We start from the raw sequence: 24,206 nt of genomic DNA, 5'->3' as shown, positions 1-24,206 counted from the left end.
GGGGTTTTTCGGCACCCAAGATCTATGGTCTACCTAAGATTCATAAGACTGGATCCCCCTCCGCCCCATTGTGTCAACTTGTCTGTCACCTGTTTCAAAATTAGGAAAATGGTTGTCGGTAGCTTTACGTCCACTTTTGGGAACACAAAAATCATATTTAAAAAATTCGACTGATCTTACTAATAAATTGCGCAAGTTCACGTTGGAGGAGAGTTCAATTCTTTGCAGTTTTGATGTTGTGTCCATGTATTCAAATTGTGATTTAAAAAGGTGCGAGGATATTTTAAAAAGTAAATTAGAAAAACACTTTGATTTAATACAGGATGTGACGTTAGCCAGTTTGGATATTGATGTTATTATGAAACTAATTATGCTGGTGAATGAATTTTCTTTTTATTTTGGTTTTCGAGGGGAGTTTTATAGACAAATTTTTGGTTTACCTATGGGGGCTTCTCTCTCTCCTTTATTGGCAAATCTATTCATAGATGCCATTGAAACCTCCGCTATAAACAGTTTTAGAATCTCCCCTTGCTTCTGGGGTAGGTTCATGGATGATGTGGTGTGCGTTTGGAAACATGGGTTGGACTCCTTAGACCTTTTTTGTAAGCATTTAAATAGTTTTGATAATAATATTAAATTTACAGTTGAATTTGAGGATAATAATAAATTACCTTTTCTGGATATTTTATTAATTAAAAGGGATTTCCATTTACTTTTCTCGATTTACAGAAAACCTACGCACAATGATAGGTATTTAAATTTTCATTCTTGCCACCCTATGTCGGTGAAAAGGGGGTTGTAATTTCACTAGTGGATAGAGCCTTTAAAATCTGTTCCCAGGAATTTCTGGATTCAGAATTGTTATACTTGAGGGATATTTTATTTTGTAATAGTTATCCAATTAAGTTCATTGATAAAATAATTGAAAATATACGAGCCAAACATAGTAGTAGGGTTATTGAGGTTTCTCCGTCTTTGGATTTAGTTGTATCAAAAATCTTCATTTCATTACCATATGTACCTGGTTTGGGGGAGAAACTTTCACGGGTTTTACGTAATTTTTGTATTGATACATGTTTCCAATCGCTGAGGCCAATGGGTAGTTTTTTTAGTTCTGGTAAGGATTTAACTCGGGGAAATTTAGTAAGTGGGGTGTATAAAATTCCGTGTTCTTGTGGGAAGTTCTATATTGGTAGGACTCACCAACAATTTGTTGAAAGGTTTATTGAACACCGTAATTCAATAGAAAAAACCCTACAATTAAGCAAGCCTCCAGAAACTTTCGTTTCAGCTTTAGCAGAGCATATTTGGCTTCAACCAGACCATTTTGTAAAATTTGATGAAGCTTTGGCTATTTCTAATGATAAGGGGTACACCCAATGGGCCAGGGAAGCCATAGAAATTAAAAAAACATATGTTTGCTAACCTTTCCATAAATAGGGACACGGGTAATTTAAATATTGACCCAATTTATGATAACCTTCTAAAGAGTGAATCAAGTGTCAATAAGGGAGTAAAGATTTTAAATAATCACCAGGGGACTATTTTACCTGTTAGACCAAAACGATTTGCTTCAGTAATAGCTAACAAAAGGATTATTTCGCAACTGAATAATTAAAGTAATTTACAGTTTTTTTATTTTTCCTTAGTTACTCTGGTGTCCTCACTGAAGTAACTATATTTTTGCCTCTTTTCCCGACGTTGTTTTTTTTGCGCCGATTTTACATTTTTGTTGTTTTTTTTTTTTGGGTGGTGGTTTTTTGGTTTTTTTTTTTTTCTTTTTTTTTTTTTTTTTGTCTTTCGTGGTGTATACGCCTGGTTTTTATAAAGTCGAAATATCCGCGTTGTTTTGTTCCTGTTTTTTTTCTTTTTTCTCCACTGGCCACAGTCTCGTTTTTTTTTTTTTTTTTTTAGAGATTTTTCTCTTTGTTGGTTTATATATATATATATATATATATATATAAATATAAATATATATATATATATATATATATATATATATATATATATATATATATATATATATATATATATATATATATATATATATATATATATATATATATATATATATATATATATATATATATATATATATATATATATATATATATATATATATATATATATATATATATGTGTGTGTGTGTGTGTATATATATATATATATATATATATATATATATATATATATATATATATATATATATATATATATATATATATATATATATATATATATATATATATATATATATATATATATATATATATATATATATATATATATATATATATATATATATATATATATATATATATATATATATATATATATATATATATATATATATATATATATATATATATATATATATATATATATATATATATATATTAGTGCTCTGTATATATATAACAGAGAACTAATAACGCCTGTTCCAGAAGGCGGCTCTATAAGCAAATCTGGCAAAAGTATAATATTGCTCAATATATTGCCACTGTCGCCCCGGTGATTAGTTGCATAAAGGTACCGTTTCATCTACTATATACCTGTCCTTCAAACATGGCGGCCTCTTAATGCACTCAAAACTTACTATCATCAAGTTATCCACGCTCTGAAAGGTGTCAAATCAAGAGCGGTTCCTGCAAGAAGAGTCAAAATTTGGACAAACGAGCCGATTTGGTCCGAATCCATCGAACTCCGGACGGCAGAACGACGTTCTAAAATGTTACTAAACATTTGGATTGCTTGCCGAAGACCATTACATGGGACTTTGTTCTAGCTGAAACAGAGTACAAAACGCTAATACAAAGCTGAGATGAAAAAGTACCGTATTATCGGGCAGCAGTTTATTGAGAACAAAAAATCATAGTTAATTCTAATTAGACCGGACGACCATGCACCTAATACTTCCCTGGCACTGCATGACTGGCACTCTTACTATACTTCGGTATACAGAAACGGGAATCTTGCCATAAGCAACCAGTATGAAAAGGAAGTCACCAGCTGGCTTCTGCACTTCTTGGGACAGCGCTATGTTGTTCCCATATCGCTTAAAACGATCAAAATTATGGTCGAAAATGCAATTTCCGAATGAAATAATGGGACTGATGGCTATGGTCTCCCAACATAACATCTCAAGCACTTACCTGAAAGTTTCTATTCCCACCTTCAGTTGATCTTCCAGATGTGCATCACCAGGGATTATTTACCAAACAGTTTCCTGAGAAGAGTCATCACTTCCATTGTCAAGAAAGGAAAAGATCCCAATGACTGTAAATCTTATAGACCCATAACAGTCCCTTGCATCCTGAGCAAAGTGTTTGAGTATATGATCTTCTCTGAGTTAGATACTGGAGATTTTGGGGATAATCAACTTGGCTTTAAGAAAGGTTTCGGTTGTCTAGAGGCTCCACACGTTCTTGCTAACTTTCAGGTGGACTCAGAGAAAAGCAAGTCATCTTTTTATATGTGTACTATTGATATTTCGAAATTGTTTAACAACTACAACCACATGAAAGCAATAAAATGCTCAACTGCTGAGTGGTGTAAGTACAATCGTAATGAAAACATTGAAATTCTGGTGCGGATATTCTAAAGTTTCTACCGAGTGAAAAAATAGAATCTCAGATACCATCGAAATTAAAAGAGTTATGAGGCAAGAGAACGTTTTTAACTCTCTCATTTTCAAACATATGATTTCCAAGATTCTGGACCATATCTTGCCTTCCCTTGTACTTCACGGTTCCGACATGTCTTACCTTGCATGTGCTGAAGACGTCCTTCTGCTCAGTAGATCGAAAGCTGACTTACAAGATAACCAGAGTCGACACCACAGTGACTTTCTTTTTATCAGGCTATCTATCAATATAGAGAAATGCGAGCTTTTAACCTTCAACGCACCTAAAAGTGAAACTTTGACCCTCAGCAATCATGCAGTCCCTGCTGTGTCTGAACTACGATATCTGGATATCATGATTGCAGAAACGATCGGTAAAACCAGGCAATCCATTGTCAATCAAACAACCTCCGCCATTAAACGTGCTTACGGATCTGTAGTGCCAAATCGCGGACGCTACTCCAGGAAATCTCTAGCCTCAATTTATCGTTCAGTTTGCCAGCCACATGTAATCTACCTTGCCGGTGCATCCCATGTCCTGACAGTGACAGACTGTGAAAAAATCCGAAAGTGCTACTATAAGTATGCAAAATTTTTACTGTATATATCCAAGCGATATCGGAATTCTCGACTGAAAAAATATGGACTTACGGAGCCATCCAAGCAATGGTCGACCAATCGGGACAATTCAGTGTTCAAAGTCAGATTGATGAGACGTCGTTTTTCACCTGCATTTGTTTGAGTTTCGTATGTTTATTTTTATTTATTTATTTTTTGAAGTTGGTCTCCTTTTTCTTTTTTGTTGTGCTCCACTATAATCTTTTTGTAGATGGTGGGTAATTAAATTATTATTATTATATATATATATATATATATATATATATATATATATATATATATATATATATATATATATATATATATATATATATATATATATATATATATATATATATATATATATATATATATATATATATATATATATATATATATATATATATATATATATATATATATATATATATATATATATATATATATATATATATATATATATATATATATATATATATATATATATATATATATATATATATATATATATATATATATATATCACTGATCATGTACTGTAAGTAATATGTGATTTAGTCAAAATATAAAAGATAAAATTGTTTCCTTCTAAAAATACTTCCGATATAAATTAGACTTTCCCTAATTAAGCTTAAATCCCCTTTGTAATATGAGTCTAAATTCTTAGTCAACACAACAAAACCCGCATATTATTCTCGGCCAAACAGCCCTTTAAAGTACAAAAAAAGATGATTATATTCGCACACGAGCTTGATGAATTCCAGAGCACTTTGTAATGCTTTGCAGCATACCTCGCGTTCTGTTTTACAGACCGACAGATGTGAAATGTGGAAAAACCTACCGGTCGAATGACGGTATTAATCAAAGAAGATAGTTTCGAATTTCACGAAAATACTTGACAAAAAATCAAGAGACAGTGTCTTATACAAAGTTTCATAGGAAGTTTCAAGTTATCATAGGAATGTGAACGTATAATGATATTGAAAATAAATTATTGGACAGTGAGTTAGCATAATGATTTTAGTTTGTCAACATAATGAAATAGTAGCGGCCCCTCCACAGGAATTGGGCCAATCGTGAAATAGCTCTTCGGGCACAGAATCAGGACTGATATTATATAGTAATGAAAAGTATTTTTTGCGTCATTATGTTACTACCATTCTGCGATCCACTCTGAAATTATCATTCTGATTGTACGTACGTTTGAACTGAAGCATTACTTATACATGTACGTTGCTGTATACCTGAAAATGTAAGTCTCAATAAACCCACTACTTTTCTATTTGTTGTGTTTTATTTATATGCCTGTATCTCACCGCACAGTAGATAAGTGTCTCATATGTCTCCATTGGCAGCGTTCCCAAGGAATCTGACAATCCTACGAAGTATGTTTACGCTCCTGGACTGATGGCTCCTCAGCCTAATTAATCACCCCACAAGGCAATTCTAACTTATTACTTAATATATTTTATTTTCTCCCATAGGAAATGGCGTGGTCATCTTTCTACCCCTCATTATACTCAACCCTTTCCCCCCATCATAAGCGGCACAGGGCTGACAACCACTAAAATTCCTCCGGTACAAGTGGCGCGGTCGTAAAACTTGTGAGGAAAACATGCGAACTAGTTATGCTACAAACTTCTTAATTTAAATTTAAATCATTGGATAGATACAGATTTAGAAGAAAAAGTGCTTAGGCTTATTACCGCTAAAATATAATAGGGAAGTCCTTTTAGAATGTCTCTTAGGAGATAGCAGTCTCCCCCAAACAGGTTAAGTAAAAAATTAAATTTATTGTGAGTTTATAATTTTGTGAAGTTGGTTTAAATATTTCAAACTCAAAGATGTCAGAAGAATTAAGTGAACTATTAGTTATGCAAAAATTGATAGTGAAAAATGTAGAAATAACAAAATCTATTCACCAATATGATGGACAATCAGATGTCGACGAATTTAATATCCGATTGGCCCAATTTGTAGAGATGACTAAAACAGAACTAAAAACATTAATAAGTATGCTTCTCTTAAGATTGAGAGGCCAGGCCCTAACATTCTTAAAGCAAATTGAAAATACTATAGGGGAAGATGATAACCTCCCGATAAACACAGTAGACAAATTACTAACAGCGCTTTAGAGACAGATTTATTGAGACAAGTTCAACACATAAATTAAAACACGGAATGGTATGCTTTGACCGAGCACAGAATGTGAAAGAATATTTAAATAATCTAAGAATCTCAGTAGAAGCAAAATCTGGTAAAGTTACAGGAGAATTGTATGGAAAAATCCTACTACACACCTTTTTGTAAGAGCCTCTCCCAAAGTTATAGAGGATGGTAATATCCAAGATTATTCAAACTGTAGATCTTTCAGTTCAGGAGGTGGAACGAATGATTGAAATTGACCCGATTGTGGCAAACCACAGCTAAGCAAAAATAAAAAGCCTTGGTAAATCGACCACAAGACCAACCTCTCTTGAAATTCAGATTTCCCCGAGTTCTTTTTAAATGGAAAATTCTCCATTGACACAAAAAATAGACTTCAGAAGTCTGATAGGCAGACAATAGTACGTTTTGAGCTCATTGTACGAATAAATTATGGGAATAATCCTGCTATAGTAGGGTTCTATAATTTTAATCAGACTGGGCATGTTGCAAGATAGTGCCGTTCCAGGATCAGAGACATAACGGTACCAAGGAATGCCGTCTGTAATACACAGAATTATGGCAACCGTTTGTTCGGGAGAACAAATTTTAGCGCCAATGGTGCACAAGGCTATAGCCAGGGAAAATTGCGCCCACCAGTACCTCACAATGCGTACCAACGGAATTTGCATAACCCTCCCCCCACTCAGTAAATAAATTATCGATTGAAAAACCCACATACTCTTCAAAACTAATATGGTGCAAGAACGATGTATAGAAAACTCAAAAATTTACCGATAGGAAACGTAAATTTTTTAAGCCAGTAGCTTTTACAGTTGATACCAGCATCCGGCTATGGTGGAAGACATCAAAATTACAATAATGATATTTGGCAAATTTGGCAAACACATATAAAACAATTGGCAAGAGATTCCATGGATATATTTGAATATCTATTGCATACACAAATGCATACAATAAATCCACAGGCCAGCGCGTCAAGCCCCTCAAAAGAAAAAGTTGGACCTAGAAGGGGCCCAGAATATTTTATAGGTCCAAACCAATAGTAGTACCGTCTTTTAGTGATAGCAATAATAAATTACCTATATTTAATGATTTTTGTGTGGCAAATGTTAACTTTAAGGCATTAATTGACTCTGGTCCAACGGTTAATATAGTAAACTCACACGTATTTATTAAGTTACTTTTACGTATTAGGCGACAAAAATAAATTAATAATCCCTATTTAACAAGCGCAATAGGGCATAAATTGGATTCAAAAGGTTCAATTCGCCTAGACGTATAAAGGGATAATAGAATTTTCCCTACAAATTCTATAATATGCAACTATTTTCCATATGAAGCCATCATAGGTGCTAATTTTTTAAGGTCGAATAAGGTATTATAAGACGTAGCAAACGAAAGGCTCGTCTATCCGGCAAATACCCCTTCCCCTGCCTTAAGAAATTGTAACAGAGGTTGTGAAGAGAGGGTAACAGTAAATAGAATTTCTGGCGATATAACGTACACAATGTTTTGAGCCTCATTCCTCGCCACAAAGAGGACATGACATAACCAGAAATTTGTTTCCTTATTCTGGGAGACATCGGAGAAATGAAGTAAATTTAAATAATAAGTGGATTGAATCTGCAAAGATAAAAATAGGAGATTTGCGACGGTATAGGTCGAACGAAATCAAGGAAATAGTGGAATTATGGGAAAAAAAGCAAAACCAAATGTGACTCCGCAAGATGCCGCAATGACGCAGTATAACGCCAGTATGAATTTAATAGAGAATAGTGCAGAAAAATATTACGGGTTCGCGATACGGAAAATAAAAATCCCTCCCAAAACGATGCAAAGAATTCAAATATCACAGATGATTGAACCAGTGGATAGCAAATCCGAAATATGGCATGCGATCCCGCTGAATGGAATTCATGAAAATCTGTTATGCGAAGAACAGATTATATCTTACGACAAAGAAGAAGGTTTTATTTGGGTAACTAATAACCATGAAAATGATACAACTACGATAAAAATGGGGACATGTTTAGTTCAAATCCAAATTATCTCGGAAAATGACTTAGATAAGTGGAAGAATTCCAAAAGAAACCCACTCATCAGCATTAATACCGCAAAAGACAAGTACCCCTTAACCAAATCGCAATTTTTAAACAAATTTAGTATGGAGCATATTACGGACTTAGAACTTAAGAAAAAATTATGCGAATTATTATGGAATTTTAAAGATGTATTTTCCGCATCCGAAGATGACATTGGACTGATACTGTTTTATGAAAGTTCAACTTTAAAGACCGGTAATACCGTCGCGAAACAGCCATATCGTATACCGTATAAGCACAAAGTGGTTAAAAAATAAAATTCATGAACTAGAGAAAAATGAGATTATACGCCCCAGTATAAGTCCATATTCAGCACCGTAACAAACCCCGTGATGAGTCCGTATAGAGCCCTTAACAAACAGGTAGTTAGTGACAAATTTCCTTTACCAAAAATGGATGAAATTCTTGACTCTATTTCAAGTAAAAACTAAATTTTCACTTCTCTGGACCTGACCCAAGGTTACCACCAAGTTAAAGTTGCCAAAAAAGACGTCTATAAAACTACATTATCTAAAGCCAAATGTAGTTCCTATGGATACCTACGAGTACAAATTGGACTTACGGTAAATTCCAATACACTATATAGACCCTTACTGTGTCTATTAAGAAGACTAAAGAATATCAACATCTGTGTTAATGATGTCATATGTGTAGGAGAAAACGCTGAACAACACTCAGCAACACTAGCTAAAGTTTTCGAGAAATTCAGAGAGGGCAATTTAAAATGCCGGCCTGAAAAAGTAAATTTGTTTCAGCCAAAAATTAAATTCTTAGGAGTAGTGGTGACGCAAGGAGAGATATCCCCAGACCCAGAGAAAGTGAAATGTGTTGAGAACCTCAAACTCCCTTGAACTATGAAAGAATTAAGAGGAATTCTAGGTCTTACTGGTTACTGTAGAAAATTCGTGCGCAATTACGCCCAAATTGCGAAACCCCTCACGGAATTAACGAAAGGGAACTCCCAAAATATTATCTGGTCTTAGGAAGCTCAAACTTCCCTAGACCGTCTCAAAAAGGCACTCATTTCGGAACCAATATTATCGTTGCGTGATTTCGAGAATGGACAATTTGTAGTTACAACTGATGCCAGTTCGAAGGGCATTGGCGCTATCCTATCCCAAATAATCCCGGTAGAAAACCCTAATCCTCTAGAGGGAACGCCTAAACATAAAGTAGTAGAAACAGTTATATGTTATTCGAGTAGGACCTTATCAAAAGGCGAAAGTAGTTATTCCGTCACAAACTTAGAATTATTTTCTATAATCCACCATTTGGATAAATTTAGACATTATTTAATTGGTAGAAAATTTAAGCTACGTTCAGACCACAAAAGCCTGCAATACTTGCGCACTTTTAAAAACCCCACAGGAATTTTAGCTAGATGGATTATGAAAATCCAAGACCTAGATTACGAATTTGAATATTTAAAGGCAAACAAAATGCAACTTGTTATTTCTTGAATAGATTCCCGGAAAATATGCCGTCGGAAGCCGAACAAAACGAAATCAATGCTACCAATACTAAGAGTAAACATGAATATAAGAAAAACAAAGTTAAGGATAGAGTAAATGAAAATAAGGATAACTATTGTCCCTTGTCCTTGGAAAATATGAAAAGAAATCAATAAAGGGATGAAATATTTATAGCACTTATTATATTGTGAATGATGATGTGTTACCAGATAAATTCAAAACTCTTAGAAAAAAATATATAATTTTTACTATGATCTTGATGAAGAAATATTATGCAGAATTGTGACATCTGAGACAAATAGAAACAAAACTTCAATAATACCTGTATTACCCCAAAAATTAATAATACCTGCCTTTGAATATTTTCATTCAGATATAGGTGGAAATTTAGGAATAACGAAAACTTTCCATAAATTAAAACAATATTTCTATGTCCCGTCGGCGTTGAAAAAACTTAAAGACTTTGTAAGTACATGCGAAGCGTGTAGCTTAAGAAAAAGCCCCAAGCTTATCTAAACCTCCTAATGGAAGGAATGCCATTAGCAAGGTCCTCCTTCGATATAGTCTCATTTGATTTGTATGGAACCAGTGGAGGCTTACCTGTTTCCAACAGAGGCCATACTTGTATTCTTTCAGTTATAGGTACACTTTTCTGGATTTACTTTTGCTAAAGTATTAAAGAATCAAAGGCGCGTACGCTACGAGTAAGGCGTTAGCGAAATTATTTTTAACGTTTGGCATTCCAAACAAGGCTATAAGCGATAATGGAAGAAATTTTGTTTCAAAAGTAACGTAGGACTTAATGAGTTTTCTTAACATAGAGAAATTGGTAACATCTCCTTATAATCCACAAGCTAATGGAAAAATAGAAAATAGGCATAAAACATTTTTAAATGTGCTAAGTATTTATACAAAAGACAACAGAAATGACTGGGATCAATTCTTATCTTATTTAACAATAATAATAAATACTGCTTATTCAGAAACAACTAAAGAAAGTCCTTTTTATATGTTATTTGGTCATGACTTCAGAATACCGTATCACAATATAGTTGAGTCCCTACAATATTATAATAACACGGAGGACTACAAACAAGAGTTCATAAATAGGATGAGAAAAAATTATAAGATAGTTAGGCAAGAGTTGGAAAAATGTAAAACAAACCAAGAGTTAAGGAACTAACCCAAAGTCAAAGGGAACATAAATTTTAAGAGATTGCGTCTACCTAAAAAATGAGGCAAAGGCGGAAGGCAAGAAACTTTCCAATAAATATTCTGGACCGTACAGAATAGTCAAAAAGTACGATAACGACTTTACTTTTAAAATGGCGAACCCCGACAATAGAAGAACTTACAAAGCACATGTTAGCCGAATAAAAAGAGCCAAATTTCCAGACAGATGGGTATCGCGTCCCTCTTCTACCGAGTCGTCAGACGTAGAACACGAACCCCCTAAATCAAGATTAGCCGAGTTAAAACCATTTAATTTCAAGCAAGATTATTTTGAAAAAGAGTGATGACGAAAACTTTGAAGAATTCTAGCCATGAAAAACCTAGTTATTCCCAAAAGAAAACCCCTAGTACAAGCGAGATTAAAACCGCCAAAAGCCCAAAAAGTTCATCATCTGAGAGCGCAGGAGAATTAGATTATACGATATCTCCAAAAACACAGTTTTTTCCTGATAGATTTTCGACCCCTTGTCCCCCCAAAAGATTTCCAGATGATATGGTTTCCCCAGCAACCCAAATAGAGAGACCCCTGTCGCTACAGGAGGAATTGAACAGAGCTGTAGAAACTCCGGGTACTATTGTGAAGAAAACTCCTCCCAAAGATTCAATTAAAACAAATCTGCGAGAAGCGATGGATTTAAGGAATTTCACCATACAAACCGGGCAAAGTACGTTGCCTTTGACTCCATCCCCCAAGGATGCTCGAGAAGTACAACATCATGATATAACTGTGTCTATGGCCAAGCCTTAATAAATAAATCCCTGGAGGGACACACTGGTGCAAAAAATGCCTCATCCCCCTGAAGACATGGCATTTAAACAATGAAGGAACACCAAAAACTTTTGATTCCTCTCAATGTTTCCTAGAGTCTTTTAAGTATCCTGAATTGAAAACCCAAAACGAAGATTTAGAAAATAAATCTTCTACCTCCTGAGAGGCAAACACTTGCGAAGCAAGGGCAGAGGCTACCTTAAGAGCACGAAATGCCACCTCTAAAAGTTTTAATATGGAATCATCGGAAACCAGTTCCGAAGAGTCTGACGGTGAATCAGACTATATGGTAGTTAAAGAAACAGGGAAATCGAAACCGACTTCAGCGGCCGCGCACGCGAAAGAAACAAAATTAAAAGGGCAAGAATTTTTGAAAAAACAATACAAAAAATGTGACCTTATATCGCTAGCAAAACCTAAAAAGAAAAAACCACAACGCAATCAGGTAGAACAATCAAAAAACCAGACAGATGGAAATATTCATAGTCAAGATAAAATTTAATTTTCAATGGTTAGGTATCATGAGGGAATGATAATTTAAAAACTCCCTGCTTATGAATAAAAATTACAGAAATATAAAAATATCATTGCTACATGCCCGCGTATGCTATCTAATGGAGCTGTGTCCATTGGAGCTAGTGGAGGGTTGTCCGCAACCCTCCACTAGCAAATGTTCCTTGTCGTGGGGGGGGGGGTGGATTTCAAATCCTTAGAAAAATCAACTTATAATCCACAGTAATAAATTTAAAGGTATGCGAATAAATTAACCAAGTCAATATCAGGGAATATAAAATAATACGAGTGATGTCAAAACATTAGTGATCAATGAGGAAGGCCCAAAGTAGGAAGCTCGTGGTCGGCCGATGATGACAAGTAGTGTTTTAGGTCCTATTTGGCACATTCTGCCTACTGGGTAGCTACCTTACGAGAATCAACTGTACATCTACAAGAGTGAATTAATCAATGGAACAACCCAAAATAAACCCAATTATCGAAATTAAATGACAGATTCTATGTCGTGAAAAATTTGTGTTCTGTTTCGCCTAAATTTATTCAATTTGTCGGTGAGACAGTTCCTAAACACCTCCATGAAAATCAACTTATATTTCCATAAAGTGACCCTTGGAACCCATTTCCCCCTTCCGTATTGAAGGATGTTATCGAAAAATAAAGTGATGAACCATAAATTGTAAGAAGCCTGAGGTGGAGTTCGCCCTCAGGCAACGCTTGGTTTGTTATGGGCGCGCACGTCCTCGAATTTTCTACAAAAAAAGTCAACCCACGTTCTAACAAAGATTGATTTTAGTAAAAACAAAAATTACCGGTATAAGAGTATGTAATTATAAACTGATCATTTTCAGATATATATCATGACGACAGAATCAAAGCCTATCCTTAAGGCGATAATAGATACTCAGTTTATTACAATAAAGAACACGAAGGAAAACATTATATATTCGGCAGCTATGCTGGTGGTTGACGAACAAGGAAATCAGAAACATTCGAAAGAATGGGATTTAACCTAAAACCTTAAAGGGTGTGCACCCCACACTTATAAATATGGATTAGCACTCGTGAATACCCCTAAATATCGTCCGGCTAGAGGGAAAGTCAAAATAAAATATGGAAAAAGGAGCGCGAAACAACTTGGTGGTTTGCAATTAACAATAAGACGCCTTCAAAAGAATCTCAATATCAAATATTTCTACTGTAAGGGACCCACTCAAACAGATCTTCTAGTCCTTGACATATGCAGAGCCTCAAAAATTTGCTATAATTTAGAGAAGAATCCTCGATGTGTCAAATATGAAGGCATACTTCATCCTCTATTAGAAATCCAATATTATAAACAATTTTTATTCCACCCTGAATCCTAGGAATGCAAATTACTGGGTAGTAAATTATTTCTGAAACGTATGAAACCACACCAAAGAAAAAGAGCCGTCTATAAAAATAATAACAAGAAAATTAAAAGAAGATTCTAAACTCTAAACCTTAAATAAGACAAAAAACAAAAACAAGACCCCAATAATTATAATCCTCATAGAAACCTCGATAGTAACAAGTTATCTTAGTTTCAACCATAATGTATCATTCGTTAAAATTAAAATCACACATTTCTAGATATACGCTGACCTCTGACGATCTCTCGCGCGTATAGTCATTGCTGGCCCGGCGAAAAATCGGAAAGAGATAACCCACATAGAATGTTACTAACCCCACTAGGTAGAAAATTAATTTATTAACAAAAAAACAAAATGAAAAAATTTCCCAGTTGTCCACATTTAAGTAAACCAGATTTAACATCAGAAACATTACGTTATATGTCTCCACAGTGTTTCCGTACGCATAAAAAATATCATAGTGTGAATAACACAAATAAATTATTAAGTAAATATGTATTAGTGAAAGTAGTGAAAGCAATAAATTCCGTTATGCCACATTTTCTCCTAAAATAATCTAAAAGTCTCCTCGAAGATAGAATAATATTAAGAGTAATATTATGTTTGGTGTATTTTTACTTCATTATACGAGTCCTGCTAACAACAGTAGAAAGAACTAGATTAGCGGCTACCATGACATTCAGAACTCTCTTACAAAAAATTCCAATGTCCAAATATCCCCTAATTGCCGAATTCATCGCAGAAAATCCATGGCAAACTCAAGATGGAAATGGTATCACTACAATTTGGCCACTTAGATTCCTTACACTATTAATATGTATGTTTACTTTATTCGTAAGTCAATAATATGAACTGCAAAAAATTTACCGAATTGTTTTCTAACTTCACACTGTCCAAATCCTTTACCCCCACCCACCTAATATGTAAATATATAGCCCAAATTATATATTTTCTATCTATTTTGTCACTTTTTATCACACACCGCAAACTAAATGAATTTCATCAACAGCTGTTTTAAGACTGGGCACTAAAACATTACAATGACATAAAGGACTAAACTTTTTTGAAGAAGACGAAAATTTTGGATCCAAAGTATTCCCTGGTTTTGATATTATTGTACGCGAACAAAAATGTTGTAATTCGTCGCACACACAATTAATTTTTAGGGTAGTAAAAGTCATAAATAATCCACTTTCCTTAGCTGAACGATGTCGCAAAAGAATTCGTGAAAATATGCAAAAGAAAGATATATCGAATACGTTAAAAAACTTAAACCTTCCGAACGATCTGTTGGTCTATTTGATGCACATAGACACAGATAAGAGTAATGAAAATAACATAGTATTCGAATTGAAGCTCCTAAATATGCCATCATGGGAAGTTCACCGCCTTAATACCATGCTAGCGTTGTTGGAAACACGTAATGTACTAACGAAATATACGTCAATATTAAAATTGAATGTTGATGAATATGGGAAGAATCGTGTATACAGATAAAATTATCGAGATAATGTCTTAAAATGTAAATTCAATAAAAACACCATAACCTCTGTTTTTGAAATTTTTCCTTCTAAAAAAAAATAAGATAAATAGTGAATCAAGTGAATCACTATTAATGAACTAGCGTATACTCTATGCAAAGTTAAACCATACATTTACCTCAATGCTCTCATATAAAAGAATTATTTTGCATTAATGCAGATTCTAATAATTCTAGTTGTAATAACGAAAATAATCTTATTAAAAGACTTATAATGAAAATAGGTTACCAGCGTATGTATATGTTACTTGCTTACTTATCTATATGTTGCTTACTCGAAAAATATAATGCAAAATTAGGTTGTATAGTAATTATTAACAAAGCCTTTAAGGTATATCTCAACCTGTCGTAAAGGCATATCACAACCAGAATAAAGCTAGGACTTCCATAACCATTCTAATCCTAAAATAATTTTCATAAACACAAATCCTGTGTTACGCTCACAATTCAGTTTTGTTTGGTCAATGCCATAAAATAGTTCAAAAAATTAAATTAATATAAATCAGTATAATAAAATAGCCAAGTCAAAAGTTAAAACGCCTAAACTATTTTGAAAAAAAAATAGTAAATAAACGAATTTTACAAAAATAAGTAAAATTAATAACAAATTAATTCTAGAAACAAACAGAAAGATGAGGCTTAAGAATATCATCATAATCCTCGTTGTTCACGCAGCAGCCCAAGATATTGTAAAACAATGAGTAATATTTAAGCATGAAAATTCACTGCTAGCCAGCCATAATGCATGGGAAATTTTTATGAAATTGGACCCTAAACCCTTTGAAACCTTGTTTCAACAAGTAAAAGACTAGAGAAAAATACAAATGAACTCAAAGAATCGATATTTCAATTCCTAAGGTTGGATAAAGGATTGCAGACCAGTAAGATGATGCATAGTAAAGATAATAAAGAGTTCTCAATTCCAGTTATCCCCAAACTAAAATCAAAATTCGTAATAGATTACTTTGATAAGAAAATGGCAGAAATTGACATGGCACTAGGAACCAGCACCAAAGAAGACAGAAGGAAAGGGTCAGCGAATAATATTGAGTACTTGACGAGAGATTGTACTGCAATGAAACCAATAGAAAACCCTAAATTACTGAGTACAAGAAAAGGAAAACTCTATGACGAAGATTACGCAATGCTGAACGAACTACCAAGCCTATGGACTTTTCTTAAAGAATTATGGCAGAGTCATGCTGAAAACAATGGAACTGAACGGGCTTCGTCTAAAGTAAGAAAGGAAAATGAAAACAGATCCCTTAGAATACAAGGTACCAACCTAGACAAATTGGACAAATCAAGGAACAAGTTCTCAAATACCCAACAACATTATGAATGTGCAAATCCCACAGAAGGAAATGAAAAACTCATCACGACCACCACAACTAAATATGAGACCCCAGCCAAAGAAATACAGTCTTCGATATCGGAAACTACGGCAAACACAGTGTCAGAATTGATCGCACTTAGTAAAGGGAAACCTGGAAATTTAACTATATTAACTTATCTAAAACCCACGACATTTACAAAATGGACTTGGTCAACAGGGCCCACATTTACGCATATCCACTCTTTTGGCAATATCCTTATAAACGCAAGGGCAAGAATCCCGGTAAGGCATACCGAAATACAAGCGATAAAAGTACAAGGGCTTAAGCCAGAAGGAAAGAAAAATAATTATAAAAAAGGAAGAAGATAATTACGTACATAAGAAATGTTGGATAATAGACGGTAAACGTACATGTGCTTGACTAGCCATGGCCGACGAACCAACAAAAGAAGGTATCGAACCATTAGCTGATCTAAATGAGAAAACCGCCCAGAAAGTATCAACTCATCAAGCCTTCTTAATATTATACAGACAAAGATGACAAGCCTTGTTTGAACTATTTAATACAGAAATACAAAAATTAAAACAAAATACTACAAGGATGTTTGAAGTATTCTTTCGAAGAAGTAAATACCGAAGGTCTACAAGCCTAATTCCCATCATTGGAGAACTCGCCTCCCGCCTTTTTGGTTTAACAACGGAAGGAAGACTTAAACATCCTGAGGGAAATTGTAAAAAAGTTGAATAATGCCATCAACGTAACGTTACACGTCCAGAAAATACAAGCAAGTATAGCAAACTACCAAAGAGATAAAATCGAAATGATATCTAAGAAAATCTCAAAAACTGTAAATGTAATGAATTATTTAAGGAATGCAGTGGATCGCGTGGTTACAGACACGAGCCTTACTATGGTATCACTCGATATAATTACCATGTCACTACTAAATCTAGCAACAGATGTTAGTAAGTTCGAATTCGCATTATTTGCTCTCACGGGAGGAACTTTGTCATACTATCTAGTAGATCCTTCTAGCCTAAAAAGTATCTTAGATGAAATAAAAACGCACCTAACTTTTGGTTTGCATTTATCCATAGAGCCAGAAGTATCAAATTCACTTTTTTATCTTACCAAATTAGAAGTCCGTATCACGAAAATAAATAAGCAATTATTCACAGCAGTAACGATTTCTTTGATAATCCAACAGTCCAAATACGACCTGTACAAATTTCTACCTTTTCTACCGATATAAAGAGGACAAATTCATTTATGACAATCACACCTGAAGCAGAGTATTTACTTGTTGACCAGGATAAACGAAAATATGCCCTAGCTAATCCACAAGACTTATAAGTCCTAAAATAACCAATTTTAAGGCAATCAACCTGTCGTACACTATTCCCAATATAGGAAGTGCAGAAATGAAAACCTCAATATGGTCCAAAATAGAAAAAAATAAAGGAACATTACCGCTTACAAAAATAAGAGAAGCATTAAACTCCCAGATCCCCCTATTTACTAATGAAGACCAAAGATTAACGTACGTGGAGAATAGATACGGATTATTCTTAACCAATTTTTGGTGGAACATTGTACTGACCGTATGTTTCGTATTCGCGATTTCCCTGACTATGAGAACCTTACTAACTTTTAATTATGGAAGAATTTTGAGACTAAGAAGGCAAAACGCAAAGGAAGAACGCGGGGAAACGACCGAAATGCAGAAGTTAAACCCGGAACCCCATGAAAACGTCTAAGCCAGGAAAAAGGGAAGACATTAGAAAACGAGTGGGTATAGAGGTCTCTACTCGTCCTTGCTTTGTCTAGTTCCCTTATTGTAAGTGTCGTTTACGTAAAACCGTGCGGTTACGAAGCTGCAACATGCGTTTCTTAAACAGCACGGACGTGCGTGAACAATGAAGGCATGAAATGTGTAGTAAACTAAGACCTCAAATTTAATGATGTAGTGTAACTTGTGTTTAAATGATTGTTTTAATAAGAGACCTTACTTAAAGTTAAAGGAATTAATCTCTTATATCGTCGTTTTTCTAAAACAGCTTAGAAGAAATTTCTATGTTTTAGATTTCCCAAAGAAAATTATATATATTTAAAAAAAAAATCATAATAACGTCGTTTTGTAAAAGTCAATAGATGTGTAATAATATTAGCGTATTTGTTTAATATTGTCTTGCAGCACGACATTCACCATTCAATGTACCCAATCGTATTGCTTATTATGTAATATGACTACTCGTTTTGAAGAACGTGTGATTCTGCCTCGTTATTTTTATTACAGGAATTGGAATGACCTATTGGAAATCAAGTCATTACAATACGTAGTCCAGTGCAGATACAACCTAGTAGCATCTATCTTCATCATCCCTCAACCAACGAAGAGTACTCACCATAATTCCAGGCAACGAAGCTAGGACGAAAATTGCGGTTACCTTTTTGATCTTTGTTTCCTCGATCACAAACCATATTATGCATCAGGTAACACTATATAGTAAATCTCAGTATCCAGTGCATTACCGAGATATTTAAACATAACAATCCTGAGAACCCCATCGACCAGCATAAGATGTAAATGCGTAAATATCACCCTTGATAATCCTTATGGACCCATATACCATACAACTGTATAGTTATGATGTTTGATTAACCCAATCCATTTACATGTCGCAGATTCACACGTTGAATCCCCTTCGACCATTTCTCGGAATCCATCCTTTCGCATCTATCAAAATGGTTGAAAAGTTCCTATATCTTGTTATCCCGTAAATGTTACGAGATAATTTCTGAAAAATGGACCCGGAAACCAGCCACTGAATTAAAGAAACCAAAACTAATCCTAGTGACTAATCCCTGAGTGACAATATACTCTTCCCACAAGTTAAAGACGATATATTGAAGAAGAAACTAAAGTTTAATGTCGACCCATTCCAAATGCAAACATCAATCCCCCTATGATTAATCAAGGAATAACCGTAAAGTCCATAGATACAAGCCATGCACGAACAATTTTACACGAGAAGTATAATCTCTAAGTGCACGAACGAAAAATTTTATACGAGAAATACATTCTGTATGTGCTTTAAAGTATCCCAGAATGAAATGCTGAGAAGAAAATCAACCCATCTATTAACAACACGATCCCAGTGTTCAACCCCTTAACCATAGAGCACCTTATGAACTATCCAAAAACAGCAGGTGAGAATGAACTTGATATCAAAATTCCACACACCTGTGCCTGGATGTAACATTTTCCACTTGACAAATTAATGAAAACCCCTCGTCAAAGATGAACACAGCCATGCTTGAACTATTCTGTGAAGAAACTATATTGTAAGTGTTTTAAAATTTTTTGCATAAGACGAAAAGAGTGAAGGACCATAATTTACAACAGAAGGAGTGAGTACGCTAAGAGACAGGTAAGGTGGTGAAGTTAGTGTGAATTTGCATATGTCACATTTTAACAGTTTTGATAAATTAACAATTTCGATATCTTATCTTTAGTATTACATAACGAACATACCTAGTGAATGTGTTTCGTTATTCACCAGTAAAGGTGATGACATAGTATTTATGTTTTAAATCGTTCATATATATATGAACGCATAATATCGCATAATGTTTTAAATCGTTCATAGATAGAAAGCATAATATTCCCATAAATAGCATTAGATAAAGATTTGCAAATTTCAATTAATATGATTATTATTATATTATAAATACCTTAAAATAGTAATAGTATAGCCTCAACCACATAAAACATTTCCCATGATAATGTTTAATAAGGTTGAAAGTGTAGAAGCGATGAGTGTTAAATGTAGAAAAAACAAAAAACAATCTTTAGTATTGTAGCTAGGCTGTAATGATAATCTGTAATGATAATCTTAGTCCGGTGGAGGAACATTGGAAAAGGATATATAATAAATAATAAAAGTAATACATAAAATTTTTTTAAGCACTCCTGATTAAGCTTAAATAAAAGTATAAAATAATACAATGTCAACCAAAGTTGCGCTAGACAAATAGTGAATAAACCGCGAATATTTCAAAAACCCAAGGGCAAGCAAGTCCTAATGACGGGACGTCATCAAATAATGGGAAGGGTAATATGTACTGTAAGTAATATGTGATTTAGTCAAAATATAAAAAATAAAATTGTTTCCTTCTAACAATAATGCCGATATAAGTTAAACTCTCCCTAATTAAGCTTAAATCCCGTTTCTAACTTGAGTCTAAATTCTTAACCTCCAAAAGAAAAACCGCATTTTATTCTCAGCCAAACATCCCTTTAAAGTACAAAAAAAGATGATCATATTTGCAAAAGAGCTTGATGAATTCCAGAGCACTTTGTAATGCTTCGCAGCATACCTCGCGTTCTATTTTACAGACCGACAGATGTGAAACTTGGAAAAAGCTACCAGTCGAATGACGGTAATAATCAAAGAAGAAAGTTTCGAATTTCGCGAAAATACTTGACAAAAAATCAAGAGACAGTGTCCTACACAAAGTTTCATAAGAAGTTTCAAGTTATCATAGGAATGTGAACGTATAATGATCAAAATATTAAAAATAAATTATTGGACAGTGAATTAGCATAATGATTTTAGTTTGTCAACATAATGAAATAGTAGCGGCCCCTTCACAGGAATTGGGCCAATCGTGAAATAGCTCTTCGGGCACAGAATCAGGACTGATATTGTATAGTACTGAAAAGTATTTTTTGCGTCATTATGTTACTACCATTCTGTGATCCACTCTGAAATTATCATTCTGACTGTGCGTATGTTTGAACTGAAGTATTACTTATACATGTACGTTGTTGTATACATGAAAATGTAAGTCTCAATAAACCCACTACTCTTCTATTTGTGTTGTTTTGTTTGTATGCCTGTATCTCACCGCAAAGTAGATAACTAGTTCAAATGTCTCCATTGGCAGCGTTCCCAAGGAATCCGACAACCCTACGAAGTATGTTTACGCTCCTGGACTGATGGCTCCTCAGCCTAATTAATCACCCCACAAGGCAATTCTAACTTATTTCTTAATATATTTTATTTTCTCCCATAGGGAGTGGCGCGGTCATCTTTCTACCCCTCGTTATACTCAACCCTTTCCCCCCATCATAAGCGGCACAGGGCTGACAACCACTAAAAATTCCCCCGGTACAATCAGGCAGTAGAGCTGCTCAAATATGACGTATATATATATATATATATATATATATATATATATATATATATATATATATATATATATATATATATATATATATATATATATATATATTTTTTTTGTGAAAAATATAATTCATTGCTATTTAGCATTATGTAATTTACTGCTATATAGACTGACAATTTAAACTGAAAAAGGAATTCATTGAAATGTTGTTTAAATAGATGGGTTTGAACTTAAGTAAGCTTGCAACAGGGGGTAAATCCATCAGAAGTGAATAATTTTTCTAGTTCGGCCAAAGCAGAACAACAATATTTTTTTTTGTTAGTCTTACTTCAAACCAGCAATTTAATATATGGGACTTCATTACTGATATCTGGAAGAAATCTGGGCTGGTGTTGTTGATGGAAATTTTCAACAAAGATAATTATTGTTTTTTTTATCCTCGTTTTAATTGTTGTAACTTTGTAGATTTTGAATAGTTGTAAACTTTGGCCTTTTTTAGGATGATTAAACACTATCATAATTGTAAAAATTATAAAATAAAAACCATTTTTTGTCATATTTGAATTTCGTAGTGTGGGAGTTCCAAAAAAAAGCTGGGGAAAGTTTTCCTGAGTAGCAGCAGATTAACTCCAGTTTGTTCTATTTTAAGTCACTAAAACGGCTTGTCTAAGCTTCTGACCTTCAATGCTATGTTCAGTATATGCATGCTTTTATTTTCTTTTCCTAAGCATTTTTTTAGTGATTTCTTAAATCTAAAGTAGCCTAAGAAACGGATCTCTTGCGCCCTACAATTTAGCATTTTTTTTGGATTGTTAGATTTTCTTTAAGTGCTTTGTAATTCTGGTAATATTTGCTAAATATTTTCTTGGGTCAATATTTTGGTTATTTAATGTCCTGTATCCTGAAATTAGCAAAAAGAGAAATATTTTGTGAGTATCAGGGGGAAAAAAAGAAAAATTACGTGGTTTTTCCTCTGTTTTAACTATTTGCATACGGTAAGCTGAAAATGATTGGCAAGGCTGAAAATTAAATCAATCCAAAAATAGTAAAACAAATTTTTAATTACTTACCTCTTTTCAGCTTGTCAAAGTCGAATCATTTGATCCTTTAGAAGATGGTTCTTCAAGTCAAGTTTTTGACAGCAGTACAGATGTTGGCTGCAGTAACGTAAGTTATTTTTTTGTGGTTGGTATACTGAGACCATGAGATAATGCAAACTCTTAAAGAGACGGCGTTCCTTGATCAAAACATATTGTTGAGAGGTTAAACAAAAGAAAGGAAAAAAGTGATTTTCATACTTACGCTATTTTACCATACTTATGGTTCTTAATTTTCGAATATATTTGAAATGTGACATAAATATCACCAAGGGGTTCGAAAAATCGTCGATTTGCAAAATTGAGTATATATTTATAATATATATTATATGTATATATATATATATATATATATATATATATATATATATATATATATATATATATATATATATATATATATATATATATATATATATATATATATATTATATATATATATATATATATATTATAAATATATATATATATATATATATATATATATATATATATATATATATATATATATATATATATATATATATATATATATATATATATATATATATATATATATATATATATATATATATATATATATATATATATATATATATATATATATATTAATAAGAAAAATTTATATATATTTTTATCATAGGTATCGTGCTCTCACAAACCAACTTAGAACAATTTGTTCGAGTAGCTATGAGAAAAAAAAGTGTTCTCTTAATTATTCAAACTGGGTGGACGCAAATTCCTGAATACATGTCATTAATAATGTTAGGAGGAAGCTTTGAATATATTTGGATGGAGGAGGAGTGTGCGTAGGTGTATTGGTCTCAGACAGCTTGCGGCAGTGAGTTGTTTGTTGTAGTAGTAATAGTCTTAGGCAAGAATGGCTTTAAATGTAAGTTTCCCCTTAGTCAGTACATGCGAAATATTCGAGGGACAGTACAAAGTTTGGTGTTGCTCTCCACCTGACCTCCCCCAAAGGACATGAGGTCTGAAACATGAAGAAAATTCGGTCAGTTGGTCTTCTTTACATTTGTAAAAAAAAAAAAAAAAAAAAAAAAAAAAAAAAATTAGGAATGGAAATGAGTGCAAAAAAATACTATTTAAACCACATTAAATTGTCACAGATATATTGATGTAAAAAGAATTTTTGAGAATTGGGTTGTATTTTTGTAT

The 24,206-nt window shown here is 33.4% G+C and overlaps 1 protein-coding gene across 4 annotated transcripts in view; it reads left to right on the top strand.

Moving 5' to 3' along the window:
• Nucleotides 1-24,206, top strand: part of LOC148955734 (uncharacterized) — a 122,904-nt gene that overhangs the window by 44,428 nt on the left and 54,270 nt on the right. For all 4 annotated transcript variants that reach the window (XM_089103829.1, XM_089103812.1, XM_089103820.1 and 1 more), the window contains exon 4: nucleotides 23,017-23,103. In XM_089103829.1, coding sequence (XP_088959955.1) covers nucleotides 23,017-23,103 — 87 coding nt within the window. The remainder of the gene's footprint in view (nucleotides 1-23,016; nucleotides 23,104-24,206) is intronic.

This window comes from Artemia sp. Qi Xiang Cuo, chromosome 2 (assembly GCF_049724085.1).
Source record: "Artemia sp. Qi Xiang Cuo chromosome 2, ASM4972408v1, whole genome shotgun sequence".
NCBI classification, from domain to species: Eukaryota; Metazoa; Arthropoda; class Branchiopoda; order Anostraca; family Artemiidae; genus Artemia; species Artemia sp. Qi Xiang Cuo.
The sequence above is the reverse complement of the archived record's forward strand: the minus strand, read 5'-3'. Positions and strand labels throughout refer to the sequence as shown.